This window comes from Electrophorus electricus, chromosome 19 (assembly GCF_013358815.1).
Source record: "Electrophorus electricus isolate fEleEle1 chromosome 19, fEleEle1.pri, whole genome shotgun sequence".
NCBI classification, from domain to species: domain Eukaryota; kingdom Metazoa; phylum Chordata; class Actinopteri; order Gymnotiformes; family Gymnotidae; genus Electrophorus; species Electrophorus electricus.
In genome coordinates this window covers 12,583,323-12,602,055 of record NC_049553.1, presented here as the reverse complement: position 1 = coordinate 12,602,055, position 18,733 = coordinate 12,583,323, and the positions used below count along the sequence as shown (strand labels likewise).

The 18,733-nt window shown below is 46.5% G+C and overlaps 2 protein-coding genes across 2 annotated transcripts in view; one reads left to right on the top strand and one right to left on the bottom strand.

Moving 5' to 3' along the window:
• wrnip1 (WRN helicase interacting protein 1) overlaps nt 1–12,701 on the bottom strand; it is a 14,585-nt gene extending 1,884 nt beyond the window's left edge. Inside the window, exons 1-7 of the mRNA XM_035519676.1 lie at nt 12,147–12,701; nt 9,925–10,119; nt 8,008–8,249; nt 2,795–3,009; nt 609–764; nt 434–513; nt 1–137 (exon numbers count right to left, since the gene is read on the bottom strand). The exon at nt 1–137 is cut by the window's left edge and continues 1,884 nt beyond it. Coding sequence (XP_035375569.1) covers nt 1–137; nt 434–513; nt 609–764; nt 2,795–3,009; nt 8,008–8,249; nt 9,925–10,119; nt 12,147–12,653 — 1,532 coding nt within the window. The 5' untranslated portion in view covers nt 12,654–12,701. The remainder of the gene's footprint in view (nt 138–433; nt 514–608; nt 765–2,794; nt 3,010–8,007; nt 8,250–9,924; nt 10,120–12,146) is intronic.
• Nucleotides 10,576–18,733, top strand: part of mylk4a (myosin light chain kinase family, member 4a) — a 28,612-nt gene continuing 20,454 nt past the window's right edge. Inside the window, exons 1-2 of the mRNA XM_027027235.2 lie at nt 10,576–10,722; nt 13,259–13,493. Coding sequence (XP_026883036.2) covers nt 10,646–10,722; nt 13,259–13,493 — 312 coding nt within the window. The 5' untranslated portion in view covers nt 10,576–10,645. The remainder of the gene's footprint in view (nt 10,723–13,258; nt 13,494–18,733) is intronic.

Here is an 18,733-nt window from a genome sequence, read left to right as displayed (position 1 = left end):
TTGCGGAGGTGAAAGGGCACAGGGGGTAAGGGACCTTTGTGGTTCCTTAGACAGGCCTTAACGCTGTCATATGCTTTATACACCTCTACAGACTTGGGAGCCCTGGTCAGGTAGACCACACACTGGGCTAAGATCACCTGCAGATGGGTGAGGAAGGAGGAGAAAGACAAACACGTGAAAAACACACCCATCATCCACTTCAAATCCTAACCTAAAACTCATCTTTTTCCTCTAGCCTACAACCGTCCTCAACCCTAATCTATCTCTGACTTCTGAGTGATTACACAGATTTGAATATGAATTTGATAACTGGCTCTCCTGTGGCATTTAACCAGTGAGCCGTGTGCCAACGTTGACCAGCACTGTGCACTGTTGATCAGTAACGTGTGGCGGTGAGTCAGCGAAGACGTGCACTGCTGTGGGTGGACGTTACCTCGCACTCAGGCATGCCGATGAAGTGGCAGGCCTGGAAAGCTGCCACAGCCTGGGGAAGTGCTGCTGGGTCAGCCAGCCCTGCAGAGAGAGCCCTGGTCAAAGCTCCGTGCTGGAAACTTGGTGGTACTACACCCAGAACCACATGGCAGCACTCAAAAGGATGCGGGACTCACCCACATCCTCACTGGAGAAACGGACCAGCCTGCGGGCCACGTACAGCGGGTCCTCACCACCTTCCAACATACGGCCCAGCCAGTAGAGGGCAGCGTTCTCGTCCGAGCCCCTCATTGACTTGTGCAGGGCCGAGATGCAGTTGTAGTGTTCCTCGCCTACAATTGAGACGCACTCTGGAAATCTATTACTGAAGCGTGAAGCACTCTAGCAATCAAATACGATAAAGTGAATTTCATTGTACAAAATGTTATTCATGCACATATTTAAGAGAAGTTTCAGAATGAACAATATCTGAATCAGAAAATTCCAGAAAGCAACAAACTAGCTCACATGTATGTGATGGTGAGGTTTCACACTCACTCTCTAGGAGCGGTAATATCCTCACAAGGGTCCTACCACTTCTACACTGATGAATCTTATTTTCTCCACTTGTTCTTCGGATGCTGGCATTTCAACTCGGATTCCCAGCAGACCTGTCCCATATCTCATCATGGACGGCTGTCCGTCGTCTGCAACTGAACCCCAGGGAGCCAGAGCCGTTACGCATTCCCAGGGAATCCCAACTGCCCCAAGATCTGAACATCTCCTTTGAAAACTCACTCATCACAACTTCTGACAATGTGGGAAATCGAGGCACGGTCCTGACCGACCTGAGGTCATTCTGTCCATGCTACAGCTGTCACCTGGACATGCAGGTGTCCCAGGACATTAAGGGGACTCTGCCCTTTGTTTCCAGGGATGTCCCTCCATTGCTTGTCTAGTTCGCTCATCATCTCCAGCCTGGACTACTGCACCTCCCTGCACACGCCACCAGACCCCTGCAGCTGATCCAGAGTGCAGGTGCATGACTCACATTCAAGCTTCCCAAGCTCAGTCGCACACCACTCCACTGTAGCCTTCTCTCCAGTAGCTTCCTGTAATCGGCCCAAAAGTGACGGGGAAGGCCTGCCTTTAGGCCGGTTCTGTCCCAGCACGCAGACAGTGTGTCCTGCCACTTCAAACGCAGTTGATGACATGCCGCCTCTTCAGGAAGCACTCGATTATTCACATATCCTTCGCTTACGTTCCTGGTTTGTATTCTGTCTGACAGGGCTCTAGTGTAATGGCATGCTAAGACTCAGGATAAGTCTTTCAACCAGGGAGTCAACTGTGAACATCTAAACAGCGATACGGTGCTGCATTCTCAAATCCTCCAGCCTAAACCCCCATGAAGGTCCTCACGATGACACTACAGCGTAGACAAGTGCCGCTCAGCAGGGCTTGAATTAGTGCCAGCAATAACCTTCTGCAGTGCAGGATTACTTCATTAGCACAGCGACTGAGCTCACTTCTGTGAACGACTGCTGTGTAGTATTACTGAAGGGGGAGGGGCCTTTCGTGTCTGTGGGAGCGCTACACGCAACAGCTGAAGAGGTAGGGACCCTTCTTAAGAACAGCTATACTGAACTGCTGAAGCAGGAGGAGGAGTCTGAAGAACAGCTATACTGAACTGCTGAAGCAGGAGGAGGAGTCTGAAGAACAGCGAAACAGAACCGGCGAAAGGGGCGGGGCCTGTGCGAAGAACAGCGATACAGAACCGGCGAAAGGGGCGGGGCCTGTGCGAAGAACAGCGATACAGAACCGGCGAAAGGGGCGGGGCCTGTGCGAAGAACAGCGATACAGAACCGGCGAAAGGGGCGGGGCCTGTGCGAAGAACAGCGATACAGAACCGGCGAAAGGGGCGGGGCCTGTGTGAAGAACAGCTATGTGGAGCGTCTAACGGAGGGGGCGGACCTGCTTGAAGGAACAGAGAGGTGGTCCACCACCGTGTTCTCACTCCAGAACCCTCAGCCACTCCCTAAATGACTGACGGGCTCCACGCAGAACAGAGATGTTTATGTTCTTTCTCCAAGACACCATTTTTAACTTGGTAATTGTTGTTTTGTTAATTTGCTTGTTAATGGTTTAATTGTTAATTTCCTGAGTTAAGACGTGTATTTTCAGGAGGGTACTTAAGGAGCAGGACTGGGAAATGCTGGTAGAAACTAATCCATTTAATACAGAAGATCATTTAAAAGCAACAACCCTGAAACGACATCAGCACTTCCTCAGAAGCAAAGACCTCTGTGACGGTCGTACTTTGAGGTCACTGAGACCGAAGCCCCGTCAGAACGCGCCTGCAGGTCAGAGCAGAGGCCAGACTTGCCTGCTTTGTCGTAGAGGATGTGTGACCTCTGCAGGCCCTCCTTGACGTGCTCCTCCTGGACGAGGACGGGCTGAGCGGGGCGTGGGCCCGACGCCCGAGCCTTGGCCAGGCACGCCTGCACGGCCAGCTGCAGCCCGTTCAGCCCTGCCCGGGCGTCCCCGTCACACAGGTAGGCGAGGGTGTCCAGGGCCTTCTGCTCGATGCACACCCACGGCCTGCACACAGGACAGCACTCACAGCACCTGCCACAAAGGACCGCATGCTTGGAAACGCCAAGGTTATTATTTATGATCTTAAGGCATATTGTTCAGTAAATGACTGCTGTTAATTATTCAGTTACTATATATGCAAGTATGTAGACCCAAAAATAAGGGGAAAAAAGGTGTGGACCCCCCTGGGAGGTGCTCGGGGTGTTAGGAGTTAACCGTTAGAAACAGTACCGAAATGGTGAGCTGCTACCACACTCTTAGCACTACACACTCTGAACCTCCAACTCCAGCACAGTGGCCGGAAGCCCAGCACAGGATGCAGACATGACCCCAGGTCGGGACGTGGCCGAGAGGAAGAGACAAAGCTCAGCTGCCTCACTCCAGATAGTTTAGGGCTGTTCCTGCTCCTGCACACCATGCCAAACTGCACACCAAGCTGAACTGAACCGCATGGTCCGGCAGCATCCTTTCTGAGCCATCGATGCAACAGATCTTTCTCCTGATTGGACAAAAGAGGGCTGTTGTTTCAAATTGGTTACACAACAGTGATCACATCATACTCCTTTAGCTGTACGGGTTTCACGACACTAACAGGAATACTGCAGGCCACCTCACATGACACACTGGTACGACATCACATACATACATAGGTTACCAAACCACCCCTATGTGCTCTTTAAACACATGTGCACGTTCTCACAAAAACAAACAAACCTGTGTACTGGGAACGGCCACTTTCAGGTTACATTAAGACAAGTGCGCTGAACCTTTTAAATTAACAACCAGGTTGCACACTGACTGTGAACTAAAAAGACTCCAAGATTTTTCATAACATTTGTGCAACGTATTCCTCCAAGCACCTGGGTGGCAGTCTGGTGAAGAAGAGAGGACCTTACGGGGTCTGCCACGCCCTGGTGATGAAGACGATCATACGGGGTCTGCCACGCCCTGGTGATGAAGAGGACCTTACAGGCTCAGGGCCAGATGAACGGCTTCCTCCTTGTTCAAATTACCCCCCTTTTCCATCCCCTAAAAAGAGGGGGTGGGTGGGGGGGGCATGTAACCAGAAACAACCCCTCTCCTGCCAATAAACTAGGACGCATGGCAGAGAATATTTTCAGGGTACTGATGAAAGATGCCCTTGTATAACGACCATTAGAGAGAGAAAAAAAAATAATTATATTATATATATATATATATATATATATATATATATATATATATATATATATATATATATATATGAGAAGAACAATTCTAGTTAGATAATTACAAAAACTCTTTTTAGTCTAGTTTTCTGCTTAAACTTAAATCAGGATATCACCCACATAGTACGCGCAAGTCTAACGTCACAATCACGAAAGAATCAAGAAGTCAAGAACTTGATTAATCATCAGTCCGTCCACATGTGCGTAGCAGAACTAAGTGTTCTTCCAGGGTAGAGACAGCGTCTAGGTTTACAGGAGCAGACAGCACTAGTGCACAAAACAGTGTGCAAACCAAGAGCACTGAACTGCTATACAGCAAACCTGGCAATAAGACATGACAAAACGTTCAACATCCTCAATAACAGGACAGTTGTTCTGTTCACTGCCGCCGCGACCCAGTAAGCTTTGGACCGAGCGGCGGACTATAAATGACTTTCTTCTGAACACAGCAACCGCAGCTGGTGGGACAACCTACGGAGCACGCACAAAAAGCACCTGGTCTCGGGGAAGCATAACCCGAGCAAGGATAAAGAGGTACACTGGAAAGCACCAAATATAACAGCGCCACCGTAATCTTCATACATACAGAAAACTCCAATGTAGCAAGAGCCTCTTCACCCAAGCCTCCACTCGAGCCTGCATTACCATGACGACAGAAAACAAACCGCTGTAGAGTAAACGTGAACAGGAGCTGGAATGCACCGATAGGGGCCTTCTTTGCTCAGTTTTTGTTCTGTGCTTCACAACTCATTGCTGAGGGAAAGTACAAAATAATCTGAAAAAATATTATTTTATTTTATTACGTGCACCGAATAGGGCCCTCCTGACCTTTGTCACGATTTGACTTCAGTGTGCAAACCGAGAGTGACGCACTCAATCCTGACCAAAAACAGCTCTGCCTGCTCACTGGACTTTCCCAGGAATATGGAGCGATGACTCATGCCAGACTCTCTGCTACTGCTCGGAAAAAAAGTTACTGAGCGCTCAGCTGTGGGCGGGAAGGACATAGAGTCCTTCTGGGTGTTGGGTGACTAATGAGAAGGAGACGCAGCCGAGACCTTCGTCTCAGGCTTTAAACGCAAACAAGACGGTAGCCGTGTCTTTAACGGTAGCCGTGTCTTTAACGGTAGCCGTGTCTCACAGCACACATTTCTGTCTTCACACAGCACGCGCCCGCAGTGGTACCTATCCCTGTTTCAACGATCAAAAGCTCACACAGACGCAGCACTTCCCATGTAATACATGTCATCGCACGGATGTCACACAATGGGCGAGGATAAAATGGCAAAACATTCTGCGAACATGAAGACCCAAATCAAATACGGAAGAACACAATCTTTAATTCAAGATATACGCTGGTTGGCAAGTCTGGATAAAAAGAGCAATATTAGGTCAATAATAATAATAACTTTTTTTTAAATCAATCAAGCGGTTGGGTCTGATCACCAGCATCCAGCAATTTGGCTTGAAATGATAGAAGAATCCATAATGTGAATTAAAGACCTACAGTACTGAAACTCCTGCCTTTTTTTTTTTTAGCAATCATGCTACCTTTCACAACAACACAAGATGCCTAAAGAGTTACAGCAAAGATCACCGACATATTTGTACCACGTCACAAATGACCACAGCAGGCCCATAATCCGCAACGAAGGTGGCAGGTGTAGCTCCCGGCATTGGTGTCTCCGTTCATTGGTGGTCTGAACGCACACCAAAGCTACCGAGGGCCGTCAGTGCCTGTGGGCATCACACCGTGTCTGTGGCATTCCCAGCACGGCTTGCACCACCACAGGTAATTGTGGGAATCTGAGAGTGTTAACACAACATAATGCGTTCAAAAAAATGCATGACAAATGCAAAGCACGGTGAGAAACCATCGTGCCATTCCACACCTCATTAAAATTCACAAACAGCATTTTAATATAGTTGATTTTGTCTCGCTAACCAGGGAGGTTGTTATGACAAATGACAAACGTCTTAAACCTGAAAAGGTTATACGAGCTGGAAAATGTTTCATTGCTGTGTTTGACCGGCAGCCTTCGGATTTCCAGTCCAGTACCTTAACTCCTGAGCTACCACTGCCAATAAAAGTAGGCAGTACGAGTGATTCTTCCGTGCAAAAAGCCCAGCAACACTGCTGCGCGTGAGGCATGCGCAACCACCAGAACGTGCCCCCATCCTATCAGGCTCTCTGGTGTATTGAGAAGATCCTCACTCAAAAATAACAGCCAATCAGTTGTGCGATTGAAGCTGAATAGCTGTGAACACAGTAAAGGCCAGATGGCAAATTGTGCATGTCAACAGTTAGCATGTAATCCTCCATCTGTTAAAGGCACCAGTAAGATGTGTTTACCCAACTAGTGACAGGAAATGGAAGGTATGCCAGTCATGGCATTTAGTTTGTGATCATCATGCAAGTAATTGTGATTAATGCTCAATTTCATGCTTTTTAATTCCTCAATTACATAACACCCAACAACAGCTGAATATTCGAACATATAAATAAATGAATTGTCTTAAGGCATTTTATGCTTTATAAACAAAAACTGCAGCAAGAATAAATGAATTCAAGCATAGTCTGCTTTAAACTACACAAAGCACAGGAGCAGAGCCAGCTGCCATTAGGGAGCAATGCAGTGGTAAATCTTAGTAAGTCATCTCTCATGAGGAACAGACTCCACCTGAACAGAGTACACCTGAACAGGAAGAATAGACTCCACCCGAACAGGAGGAACAGACTCCACCTGCGATTTCTCCACTTGATAAGCTGTTGCTGGCGTCTCTCAGAACGCCACAGCAACTCTCAGAATGAAAAGAACAGTGTGGGTACGCAGACCCTTAAACCTGATACTCACTTCTAAAGTTAACAGCCACACACACCTCCTTCCATCCCGCTCCCTCACACACACGCACACGCACACAGGACAGGTATGATTCTCTCCGGCTACTGACGCTGGCCACAGCTGTGCGTGCCAGTGAACTCCTGCGCCACACGTTAGGACCGAGACTCCAGCCGACATCCTCAACACACCTGGACAGAAACTAGAAGCCCTGCAGTTGTAGCGGACGCCACGGATGATAGCGTCGGGAGGGAGAAGGCTGACCCGGCCCGTGTTTACCGCAGGCACAGGCTGAAGCAAATGCATCTGCCTACAACAGGTGAACCACTGCACTGACAGAAACTAGCAGCACAGTAACAGAGGCAAACATTGCATGCTGTCATTTAAGACACCAACCCCTCAGATTGAAGCCTCCTGGTTAAAGGCTAAAAAGGCACTGCAGAGTCAGACCAGTAAGAATTTAGTTTTACTACGTGTTACTACGTGTTGCGTAAATAAAGGTGTCCGGTTTCAAAAGTACGTGTATATTATGATATGTATATGTTTCCATGGGGAGTTGCGGTGTGACACTGGTGTTCTGTTTACAGCAGCAGGAGCTCCAGGCTCCTGCCCTCGAGTAGTCAATACCACCGCCAAACAGCCTCATGTTTAGGTGACACACACACACACACACACACACACACACACACACACACACACACACACACACACACACACACACCTTCCAGCTCCCAATGGCAGACTAATGAATAAATTACCTAAATAAAGCATGATAGGACGGCTCAGAGACGTGGCTAAAGTCAACTTTCAACCAATCAGAGACCGGGGACCAGTTTCCAGGTGCCAGGCGGGATGACCGGGATTCCATGCATGCTACGATAACAAGGGCGCATTAACAGGACTCGGCAGTTCTCACAGACGGCTACACGCGCAAACACACACACACACACACTTACTCTGAGCACTGCTCTGCAGAAGTAGAGCAGCCCTGTTCCGGATCCTCGTCCAGCAGCACGTGCAGACCGAGCAAGCCAACGGCCCGGCGCAGTATCGAGGTCATTGCCTCGACGGACAGCTTCTCCAGAACAAGAACCCTGCAGCGGCTCAGCAGTGCACTGTTCACCTGGAACGAGGGGTTCTCTGTGGTCGCCCCGATCAGAGTGACCGTCCCGCACTCCACGTGGGGCAGGAACGTGTCCTGGCGGGAAGACAGGAAGTGACAAAGTCGGAAGGAGGAAGGAGAAGGGTCGGAGGATTGGGGGCAAAGAGAAAAAGGTCCTGACCATCCCTCAGTGTCAAAGGTCAGTAGTTCACAGGGAGAGCTGGGAGTTGAAGTTTGGATGACTGTTTTGTAATCAGAAATATTAAAACAAAAGCTTTAACCTGAAATATGCAGTGTACCTACAGTGTACTGCACAGAGAGGTCTGGTTACACAGAGTGTCATACTGTAACTATCTTACGCCAAGACACACGGTGAAACACTAAATTGACAAAAAACAAAACAAAAACTCACATGGTTGAATATTCCAGTTGAACATTCCTTTTTGTTTCAAAAGTAAAGATTGCAAAATAGCATGATCTTATAAAACATTGCTTTTTCATTAGACCCTTACATATACCTCCCTGCTGCCAGCTGCAAGCTGTGATAGCTTTTAATTACGTTTGTGCAAGAAGCTAAGAGGCGTTCGGGTGATAAGTGAGCTTTTGTTTCGGTCATGAGTCCATGAGTCCACTGCTGAGCTGAATTAGTGCTCAACATCAGGGCTGAACTTGTTTGCTCCCAAATTATCCTCATTCTGAATCCAACAAACTGAAACAGGGTCCAGGTGATAACCTGGTGTCGATGAAGACAAATGCAAAAATAAAATGACTGGCAACTAGTACTGTGTAGATTGGTTATCTAATCTTATAGTGTGGTGTGGTAAACACTATGAACCACCATGTGCATTAGGAGGGACTCTTACTCTGCGCATAACTGGAGCTCAACTGAAGTTGCTGCAGCGAAGATGAACCTTATGGGCCGTCCGCTCCTGTATTGGCCACGCTGACCCTTACAGTTCCTCGCGTATGAAAACTGCTTACTGCCCTCTGCATCTCAGAAGATTCCTAGACTTCCTACCTGCACCACAGCTCAAGGGCAGGGCTGTTTTTTGGTCTCGTTCAGTTAGGAAATGATAAAACTTTATCTTCAGTAAATCTCTTGGACATGGACCATCCTTTGAGCCCAGAATTCTTTCCACTTGAACAGCGTGGCCTCTGTGTGCTTAAGGGGTTGTAATTTTACAGCACGGTAGGACTTATTCAGTTCCAAAATAACTCCGGGGTGGGGGTGGGGGGTTGTTTGGTTGTGGAACTGAATTTAGAACCCCTGAATCCAAAGCAAACCAAAGAGGCCCGGAGGAAGATGCCATGTCCTGACTGAAGGACACATCCCTGAGACTATTTTCAGCAGTGTGTTCTTTCACTGTGAGTTATAAGACTGAAGACAGATTGCCCAGGGGGGGGCCTGGCTCAGGGACCGCATACAGCGTCCTCTCTCTGGTGGGACACAGAATGGCAGCCACCTTTCAAACACCATGCCATTTCACGTTTCACACTAAACGCACAATGACAATATCTCAGATCCTTGACTGCCATCTTCCTCATGCACCACTTACTTTTAACTGAAAATTTGATTTAAGATATTCAAATAAAATTGTAAGCTACCCAACATTCTGTCATTAGTTTTCAATCAATTTTGTTGTCATTAGAAAGCACTGTTATCTTCACCTCTAGCTGTCGTCTATAAAATAACTATATACTTTGTCCATCGCTTTTATAGATTAATACAACGGTTTTATTTAAAATACGTTGGACCTAACCTTGAACTGACCTGCTGAGATTTGTTAAAGCGATGAATTTCATCGATGAAGAGGATGGTTTTCCTCCGGCAGAGGCGGAGCTCGTTCTGGGCCTGTTTGATGACCTCTCGCACCTCATTGGTCGATGTGCTGGTCGCTGAGAGAGTCACAAAGCGTGCCGTGCCCTTCTTTTTACTGGAGCTTGAAATGATGTGGGCAAGGGTCGTCTGCAAATAAAAACAAACAAAAAACAAAGTCTGATTTTCCACAATTCTCAGCCGCAAACTGAGAATGACCTGTAAGTGCTTCCTGACATATATACAAACAAATCAAAGTAAATAAATAACCACCGATGCTCAAAAAATGGTCACTTGTCAAAAACGTACCCGTTTCTATTCTCAACCAGCATAAATATGATTCTTGCAGAGAAAAAGAGCACCAACACCCGATGTGATTTACCCTTCCAACTGGAATTAAGCAGTCATTACTTTCTCGATGAAAAAGGATAGAAACCAGCGGTGTACAACGCATAAAGCGCGTTCCCCTTCTACACCCCTTCCTCCTCAATAAATACTGTAAATTACATTTGTCATTAAATTACGATTCCAAATACAGCTCAGCACTCCTCAAACGCAGCGCCAATAGTCTACAAAACAAAAGTAGCGCGTATGCCGCAGGCTCGTCGTTAGCCAGACAGTTCATCTCTCAGCTCATCTTTCATAAACTCCGTCTGTGACTTTTCCCTTTCTGACTATGATTTGTAGATGGAGTTGGCCCGCTTCACTGAACTATTCTGAGACTGAAGGCGTTGGAAAAGGCTTTTCAACGAGGTACGCAACATGTCTCACCTGCAGCCAGCTGTCTACGGAGGCGTGTACAGCGACGTTTCGCGAACAACCCAATAGGCTCTCCTTCAGAACAATGGGAAGGGCCAGCTGCTACAGGCCCGCCCGGTCGTGAAACTCATACATTTGATTGGTCAGATTTCCTGTCATTTTGCTAATACACTTGTATCGCAGTAGGTCATGTATGCGCACACACAGCAGTCCCTACTGTGCTATTATCACATAAAACGCATCCTTATAGTAACCAAGAATATGTCACTTTGCCGCTAGGCAAAGGTTCAGTATGTTTATATTTTACTTTATTCATTAAATGTTTATATTACTTCCCTTTGAAACCACAGGAAGGGTTAGGAGGGCCTGACTGCATATCACCGGTAAAAAGCAGCGAGAGCGATCAACAAGTGAGCTACAGCAGAGACATTTTTGGTTTTTTATTTTCCAAAGCGCTCACTTTCCCTCAACATAAGCCCTTTTGGTACAGTTTCTGAGTGAGTGACCGTGAAACTCATCATAGTATCACAAACTAATAGAATCAGTGAAGAACCGACGGCGAGCAGACAGCTTTTAGCAGGTTCAACGCTCCCGATCATTAGTTTGTTAATCCAAGCTTCCTCTTGCAACTGCCTCTTAGTCTCCTGCTGGGCAACTGAGTTGCAGAAGGTAAAACAGCAGGATTAGCAGTGTGTGAGGGCCTTAAACAGGGGCATTAAGTTAGACCTGCGCCTAGCATCTATAAACATCAACACACACACACACACCTGCCTTTTCCGAATCCGTATCGGACCGTGCTGCTAACACAGCCAAAGAGCAAACCAGGGATCTGTTGTCATGCCAGCGTAAAATGCCAAGACGTTCTCCGTTTATGGAGCCTGCGCGGCGCGAGGATGGGTTACACATTCCGCAGCAGCCGAAAGGGCCTCGCGTCTCTGCACGAGAAGCGCCGTCAAGCATGCGTTAATGTGGCGACGCCGCAGTGTGAGGAATGACCCCAAATGAAGCTACGTCTTGTTTAAATTACCTCAAGCTCTCTTAGTCTGCAGCAAAAATATTAATCTTTCCAAGAAGCCAGTTTTCTGAATTTTCCAGTCTTGCATACAAAGGAATAATTAGGATACACAGCCTAAACTAAGGTCTTAGTTTGGGATGGACCCTCGAAGACCATAGCTGCAAGACAAAGTTAGAATGAGTCAATTTGAAAATATCAGTGTGAGGTTATGCAGGTGTTCACCATATTCTATCAACTTATTTCCTCTATGGAGACCGGGAAGTTATTGTATACTTCACTGGGAGTCGGGCAGAAAGGTTTGACAGTAGGCCTACTGAATTATGTATGGCCGAGACAAACTGCTTTTAATGCGTATGCACATGTTGCTACAGCTTAACACAAGAATCAATTTCTAAGTTTTAACCTTTCCACATCCGGGCGGACCCCAAAGGATGAGTGAGGGAATCTCCTGCGACTCCAACAGCGACCGCAGCAGCGTCTGCTCTCCCACCACTTTATTTTGCCCAAAATAGTCCTCCAGCGTACTGGGTCTCATGCTGTCCGCCAGGGGCCTGTCTGCGCTCAGCAGGGCGCTCAGTGCAGCCCCGCCGCGCTGGGGCAGCGTCGCACCCGTCACCCCGCGGCTGGCGGACGCCTCCGTGTCCATCCGCGGCGTAGCCCTGGACGGGGTGAACACTGGGAAGAGCGCCGCGGGCGGACTGGCGTCTAGTTGCGCTTCAGTCCCGGTGCCTCCGGGCGCCGCGGCGCTTTCAGCTTCGCGGCCAGTGCGAGACTTCTTGGCCGGCGGTCCGTCCTCTCCGCCCGGCGCGGGTTGTAGTAAGCACGCATCCAGGTGCGCGTTGATCCGGAGAGGCTCAAATTCACCCGCGCAGACGGGGCACCGCACGCGACCTGTCGACTCCTCCGCCATGTTTCGGTGCGCGCCACAGGGTTTCTGACGTCAGGGGTTAGTTTATAACCGGCTTTCGTTTTGTTTCTTTTCTGTAAATACAGCAGGTTACGGTCATTCGTTATTTAAATCATTTCGCACCATTTTCAGGCATATTTCTTTGCTCCATAATCTAAACAGTTCCGTGTGGAATGTTTTTTTTTTTTTAAAAAAAAGGTCATGAACTTGAAAGGAATTGTGGGAGTTGTAGGCTGATTATAAAGACGCTTAAATTGCCTATGCTGTATTTTAAACTGTTTAAAAATAATTAGTTATGCAATAAACAAATAGTTTTGATGTGGGTCAATAATAAAATAAAAACCCAGATCACTTAAAATGATAAAATTCGACTCTGAACAATAATTGTCCAGGCATTACAAAGCATGCGTGAAGTCTGGCTTGTCATTCTTACTTGGCATACTTACGATTCAGGGCACAGAAATGGCAGTCCTAAATTATCACAATGTATTTATAATCCATATCTTGCATTTTGACCTCCTCCTATAACCTAATACTCTAACTCATATTTATAATTTACACCTCCTCCTATAACCCAACACTCTCTGACTCATCCATTGTTGCTACAGCTGTAAGACGTCTTGCCCGGAGAGGCCAGGTTTGGCGGGGGCACAGGGGTTGAATCCGGCAGCTACGGCATCATGCGAGCCCCCTCTCCAGCTGGTCGGACTGACGGGGATACGCCAGAGGCCAGACAGCAAGGGACTGGGAAGCTTGACCTTCTCCCGGCACCTGGAGAAGGTGGAGGCCATGCGCTGCTTCTGGGAGCTCAAACAAACTGAGTTAGACGCAGATTGCCAGCGGGTGAGGCTCCCGATGTGTGCATCACACTTTACAGATTACAGGGGAGTACTGTAGACAAACAAACAAACAAACCATCCCCACAAAATCCCCCTACATGCAGATTCCTTCAGTTTACTTACATAAAAGACGGAGTTACACAACAGTTAAGTTCAAAGTTCAAAGAGGTTTTATTGTCATTTCAGCTATATACAAGTACACAACAAAAACGAGACAGTGTTCCATGATGCAACACAAAACAACAGTGCAACAGACAACACTACATAAGTGCAAACAGTCCAATATAGTGCAAAAATGTCATTAAATAAACATTAAATAAACAATAATAAATACAGAACAGGACAAATACAAAATGAGTAGACAGTGCAATTATTTAGTGCAGTACACAGTACTGGGCATATGTAAAGTGAGTTGTGCATAGCAATCAGTGACATGCTACCCTGAACATAGCAGTCACCGATAGCAGCCAGAACAGTTCAGAGTACAGTGCTGGTTTAGTACAGTACTCCAGCAGCAAGTAGGATAATGTGCAAGACTGCAACAGGAGTGCATAGTTTATTTGTGTGAGGTTTGACTTCAGCACTAGTCCGATGCAAAACAATGTGTGAGTGTGTGTATAGATATGTATGTATGTATGTACGTATGTGCGTATGTATGTGTGTGTGTATGTGTGTGTGACTGTGTATAAGCATGTATAAAAGTGCCGATTTGGGAATCTGAATTGGAATTGGAGTTAGCCAGAGTTCAGGAGTCTAAAGGCTTCTGGGAAAAAGCTGTTGCACAGTCTGGAGGTGCGGGACTGGATGCTGTGGTACCTTCTTCCAGATGGCAAAAGGGTGAACAGTTCATGTGAGGGGTGTGTGGGGTCTTTCACAAAGTTAGGAAACAATTGTACACATGGAACGTTCTGTACGAGCCTTGCTTCAATGTCGACTACCTCACGGAATGATGAATATCTACCTCGCTGTTGTTGAATATTAATGTTGTTAGCCTGTATAGGAGCAGGAGTAACCAGGTTATCACCTTATTGTAGTCACCAAGACTTACAAAGATTGAAAGTACAGATAATTAAAAAATATTGTTTCTGGACAAATAAAAGGCCTGAAACATTAGTGAACACAAGGTCATGTGTATAAAACCTGTGATTATGATTTAAGGCCTACATGATTTCACGGCCACTATTTCATGGAAACTTGATGGTACGTTACCACCATCTAGTGGACCATACAGTTTGTGACCAGAACGGCGATGACAGCATTTATCCACCAGGTGGCGCTCTATCAATCGTATTAAGAATGTACGGCTTGTATTTAGCGAGTTACTTATAGGAACGGTAGTTTACCGATTAAGATTTATCCCCACTTCAAATTCCCATGAATAAAGTTTATGGATTGGAACAACAGCTGATTATAAATGACCTGATTGTAACTAAATTGTAAATATTATGTTCTTTGTTACCGGCTTTTACACACACACACACACACACACACACAGGTTCCAAAACCACCACTAGGAGGGTATATGTGTACCCAGAATGCTTTCAGTTTACACAGATAGTTTATAGATATCTACACATGCTGAATGTCTGGGAGTAAAACATTTGTCAGCACAAGTTCATGTGTATAAAACCTGTGAAGACAAAAAGGTAAATGCAGTAATAAAACATTCCATAAATACAAAAACACAACACTTTATCATCAACATTTCTAACAGCATGCAGTATCTGACATACATTTTAATGTGTGTGTGTGTGTGTGAATGTACATGCGTACATTCGTGCGTGTGTGCGTGCGTGCGTGTGCGCGCGTGCGCATGCACGACAGTGCCTGGCAGGGATCTGTGATTATCTCAGTATTACGCTTGGCCTTTGGCTGAATCTTAGACAGCACCCATCACTCACATACTTGGCTCCGGCTTCGTAGGTCTTGGACACTGCAGACTCTTTACTGCTGTGCAGTGGTTTTACTTTAAGACCCACTTAAGACCCACTATAGCAACATATGGCTGCTCCCACTCAGACCTCAGTGGTCTGATGTGGTATGGAGATTACAGTCAACCAGTGCTGAAATAATCCCCCCAAACCATGAGGCTATAATACCCTAATCCCAATTACACTGTAAATAGGATGAGATTTTTGGCTGATGAATTGAAATGAATCACTCAGCAGTCTTAAGACAAATGAGAGCAAGGCAGAAGATCCCAAACTCCAAAACATTTTAGAGCCTTTTAATTCAGTTAAGTGAGTAAAGAGCATTAAAGTTGAGATAAGTCTACAGTCAGGCAAGTGTCAGTAACACTTACACCAGCAAAGTGGCAGCCTTTACATTCTGATACTGTAGATACTGTATTCTCTAGAGTAAAATCTGAGGGAACCAACATCTACAGAGCTGCACATTAGAGGCAGCAGAGGAAGCTACTGACAACTGACCCACTGTCCCTAGGCTGGACGGTAACTCAGTGGTCAGAGCTACTGACCAGCAGCCGGACATCTGAGGATAAGTTCACAGCGTTTACGTTCACATCTGTTGACAACAGCATTGTGCTGAGACGTTGTTCCCGCATGTAAACGTGCACGGGGTGTGTGTACGGCGCACGTGCGCGGCACTTTGGAAGAGGTCTTAGCTGTCTGTCACCTCATGTGTGGGTAGCAGCGGTTGCCGAAGCCCAAAGCAGACCGACACCTCTCCTTTGCCTTCGCCATAGTGCGAAAGGTGCAGCGTAGCGGGTGAGAGTTGGGGCTGTTTTCTAACACCCATGTTCCAGCAGCTGTCTCCTGTTTGTCACCAGGACAAGTACTTTTGCACCCCCCCAGAGAGCGGGGGGGGGGGGGGGGGGGTTCGTGGGTATGTTTCAGTGGAGGGAAACTGATTGTTGGGATTGTTCTGAGGCCTGTGTGGTGTTTAGAGGGGTAACTCTGCCACCACCAGTCACATACTGTGATCACTCTGGTTGAGTCACCGAGCAGGGTTCCCTCCTGGCGGCAGTGCGCATTAGAGAGTGCTAGGAGCAGGAAGTGCAGGCCACTGGACAGGAACATGGAGAACTTCTTGAAGGGAAGAGACATTTGGCTGGTGGGAAGTGTGTGCCTGATAGCCTCATACCTGTGGAGCTGGCTCTGGGACCTTCTGTCTTACCTCGGAAAGAGCAGATCTTCCTCATCCTCACCTTCCTCGCATGTGCAGGTAGAGCCTTTCCACTCGTCAAAGGCCGTGGTAAGGGCGGTGGATCGAGGCCTGTTCCTCCTCCAGAGTTCTGGGCTGGTAGTCAGGGCTTAGCAGGAGGGTTTGAGCATGTTAGCGGCCGCGCGGGTTTGCGGGAATGCTCACGTGGGTCGAGATCGGTTTTGGTGAGGGTTTGAGTTTGATCTGTTTGAGTTTGTCCGAATATTCGCATGGGTCACGATCTGTTCTGGTGAGTGTACACAGCATTGAAATGACTTGTACTGGACCAATGACTCGTACATAACATCTCAGCGTTATGAGATTGTGATATATTATTGTCACTGCAACATGCAAATATCAGTCAGAAAAGGTATATGATAAAAAAATGATAATGGCTGGGTCATTATGTTCTTGAACTACAATCACAGATTACACAAATGTAAAATGTTAAAATCCTGTACAGATGTTTGATTGAATGTAGTTAAATCCAGTTTGGTTATATTTGTATAATGCATTTTTTTAAACAAAAGTCTGTTGTGTGTCATGAGAAACGTAGATGAGGGAGCACCTGATATAGCGATGAATGAAACACTTGCATGCGAGCGCAGTAAGGGATCTGTCTCCACGTGTCAGGCAGGCTTGGCAGGAGAGAATCTGAGGCACCACCTGACTGCAGTGTCAGTCTGTGTGTGCACACAGAGAGAATTTCTATCCTTCCATGTTACCATCACATGTTTATGTAGCAACCAGGGGCAGGTGGCATGCCATTCAGGCACTGGAGAAACACAACGAGAGGTTTCTCACAGACAAATACATCATGTACATGTTTTTCCATGGCAACGACATGACATATCGTAATATAAATAGATTAGTATTTACATCACTGGGCCAGATATATTTTGGGCAAAGTATACAGGCATGTATATATAGCATGTTGCTTGGAGATTAGTTTAAGTTGTCTAACTATACTAATATCATGTTATTGTTTTTACACACTGACAGAATGAAATACTGTATACAGTACACGGGAAACAAACCTAACCAATCCCAGGAAATTAGTAAATGGGGGATTATGCTCCATAAAGAGTTTATGAGATGCTACAGAGCCATTTGTGAGGATTGTCAATCCTGTTTTGTTAGCCCTATAATCTAAGACAGAATTCAATATTGTAGTAAACTTGGATTAGCTGTGACTCCACTTCTCTGTGATATCATTCTCACTGTGTACAGCCAATCAGATGTTCCAACTTTGTACAGCCAATCAGTTGTTCCTATTGTGTACAGCCAATCAGATATTCCTATTGCATACAGCCAATCAGATGTTCCAACTGTGTTGGACAAATTTCAGCCAGTTGGTGGATGTGATGTATATTTATTGATAACAGAGACAACATGTGTGGCCTCAGTCTTGTTGACTCTACTAGGTTTAAATCAATTTCAAATCAAGTAGAACTCTACTGTCATATGTAAATGGTGAAGGTTTTGGTGCATCATGTAAGACAAAAGAATGCATGTGCATACAGGGAACCAGTTGTATTTCCAGTAGCTCAGATAACAAGTGAACAGAGTGCAGTGGAGAGCTCCAGATGGCTACCAACCCATTTCTCTGTTTGGAAACGCTCACATACCAGGCTTCCTTAAAACACTGACATGGAAATGACTCCCACAGCCAGACCATTCCTTTTAGTGTCTTTTTAACTCCTGTCTAGTCCATCTGCAAGAGCGTTGTGTTTGTAATAAGCCGAGACTTACTTGTTGTCTTGCGCTGGAACTATTAGGCTAATGCCGTTAAGTAATGGAACATTATGATCACTAATTAGCATCTTGTAAACTGAGGCTATGTTTGAGACAAAATTACTGCAGGCAGGCATATTTGCTAAAGGTGCTAAGGAGTAACTATGGTCACAGAGAATCTCCCGGGTGACCAGAGCCCCGTGGAAACTGCATGGACCACCAGGTTCTCAGTGGCTTATTATCCTGTCTGGAGATGCTGGGTTCCACTCCCTGGCAGCCAGCTCCGTTTCCAGAGGTGTGGTTGGTAAAGCACTGGACAGGATGGTGCTGACCTTGAATCTCCATTTG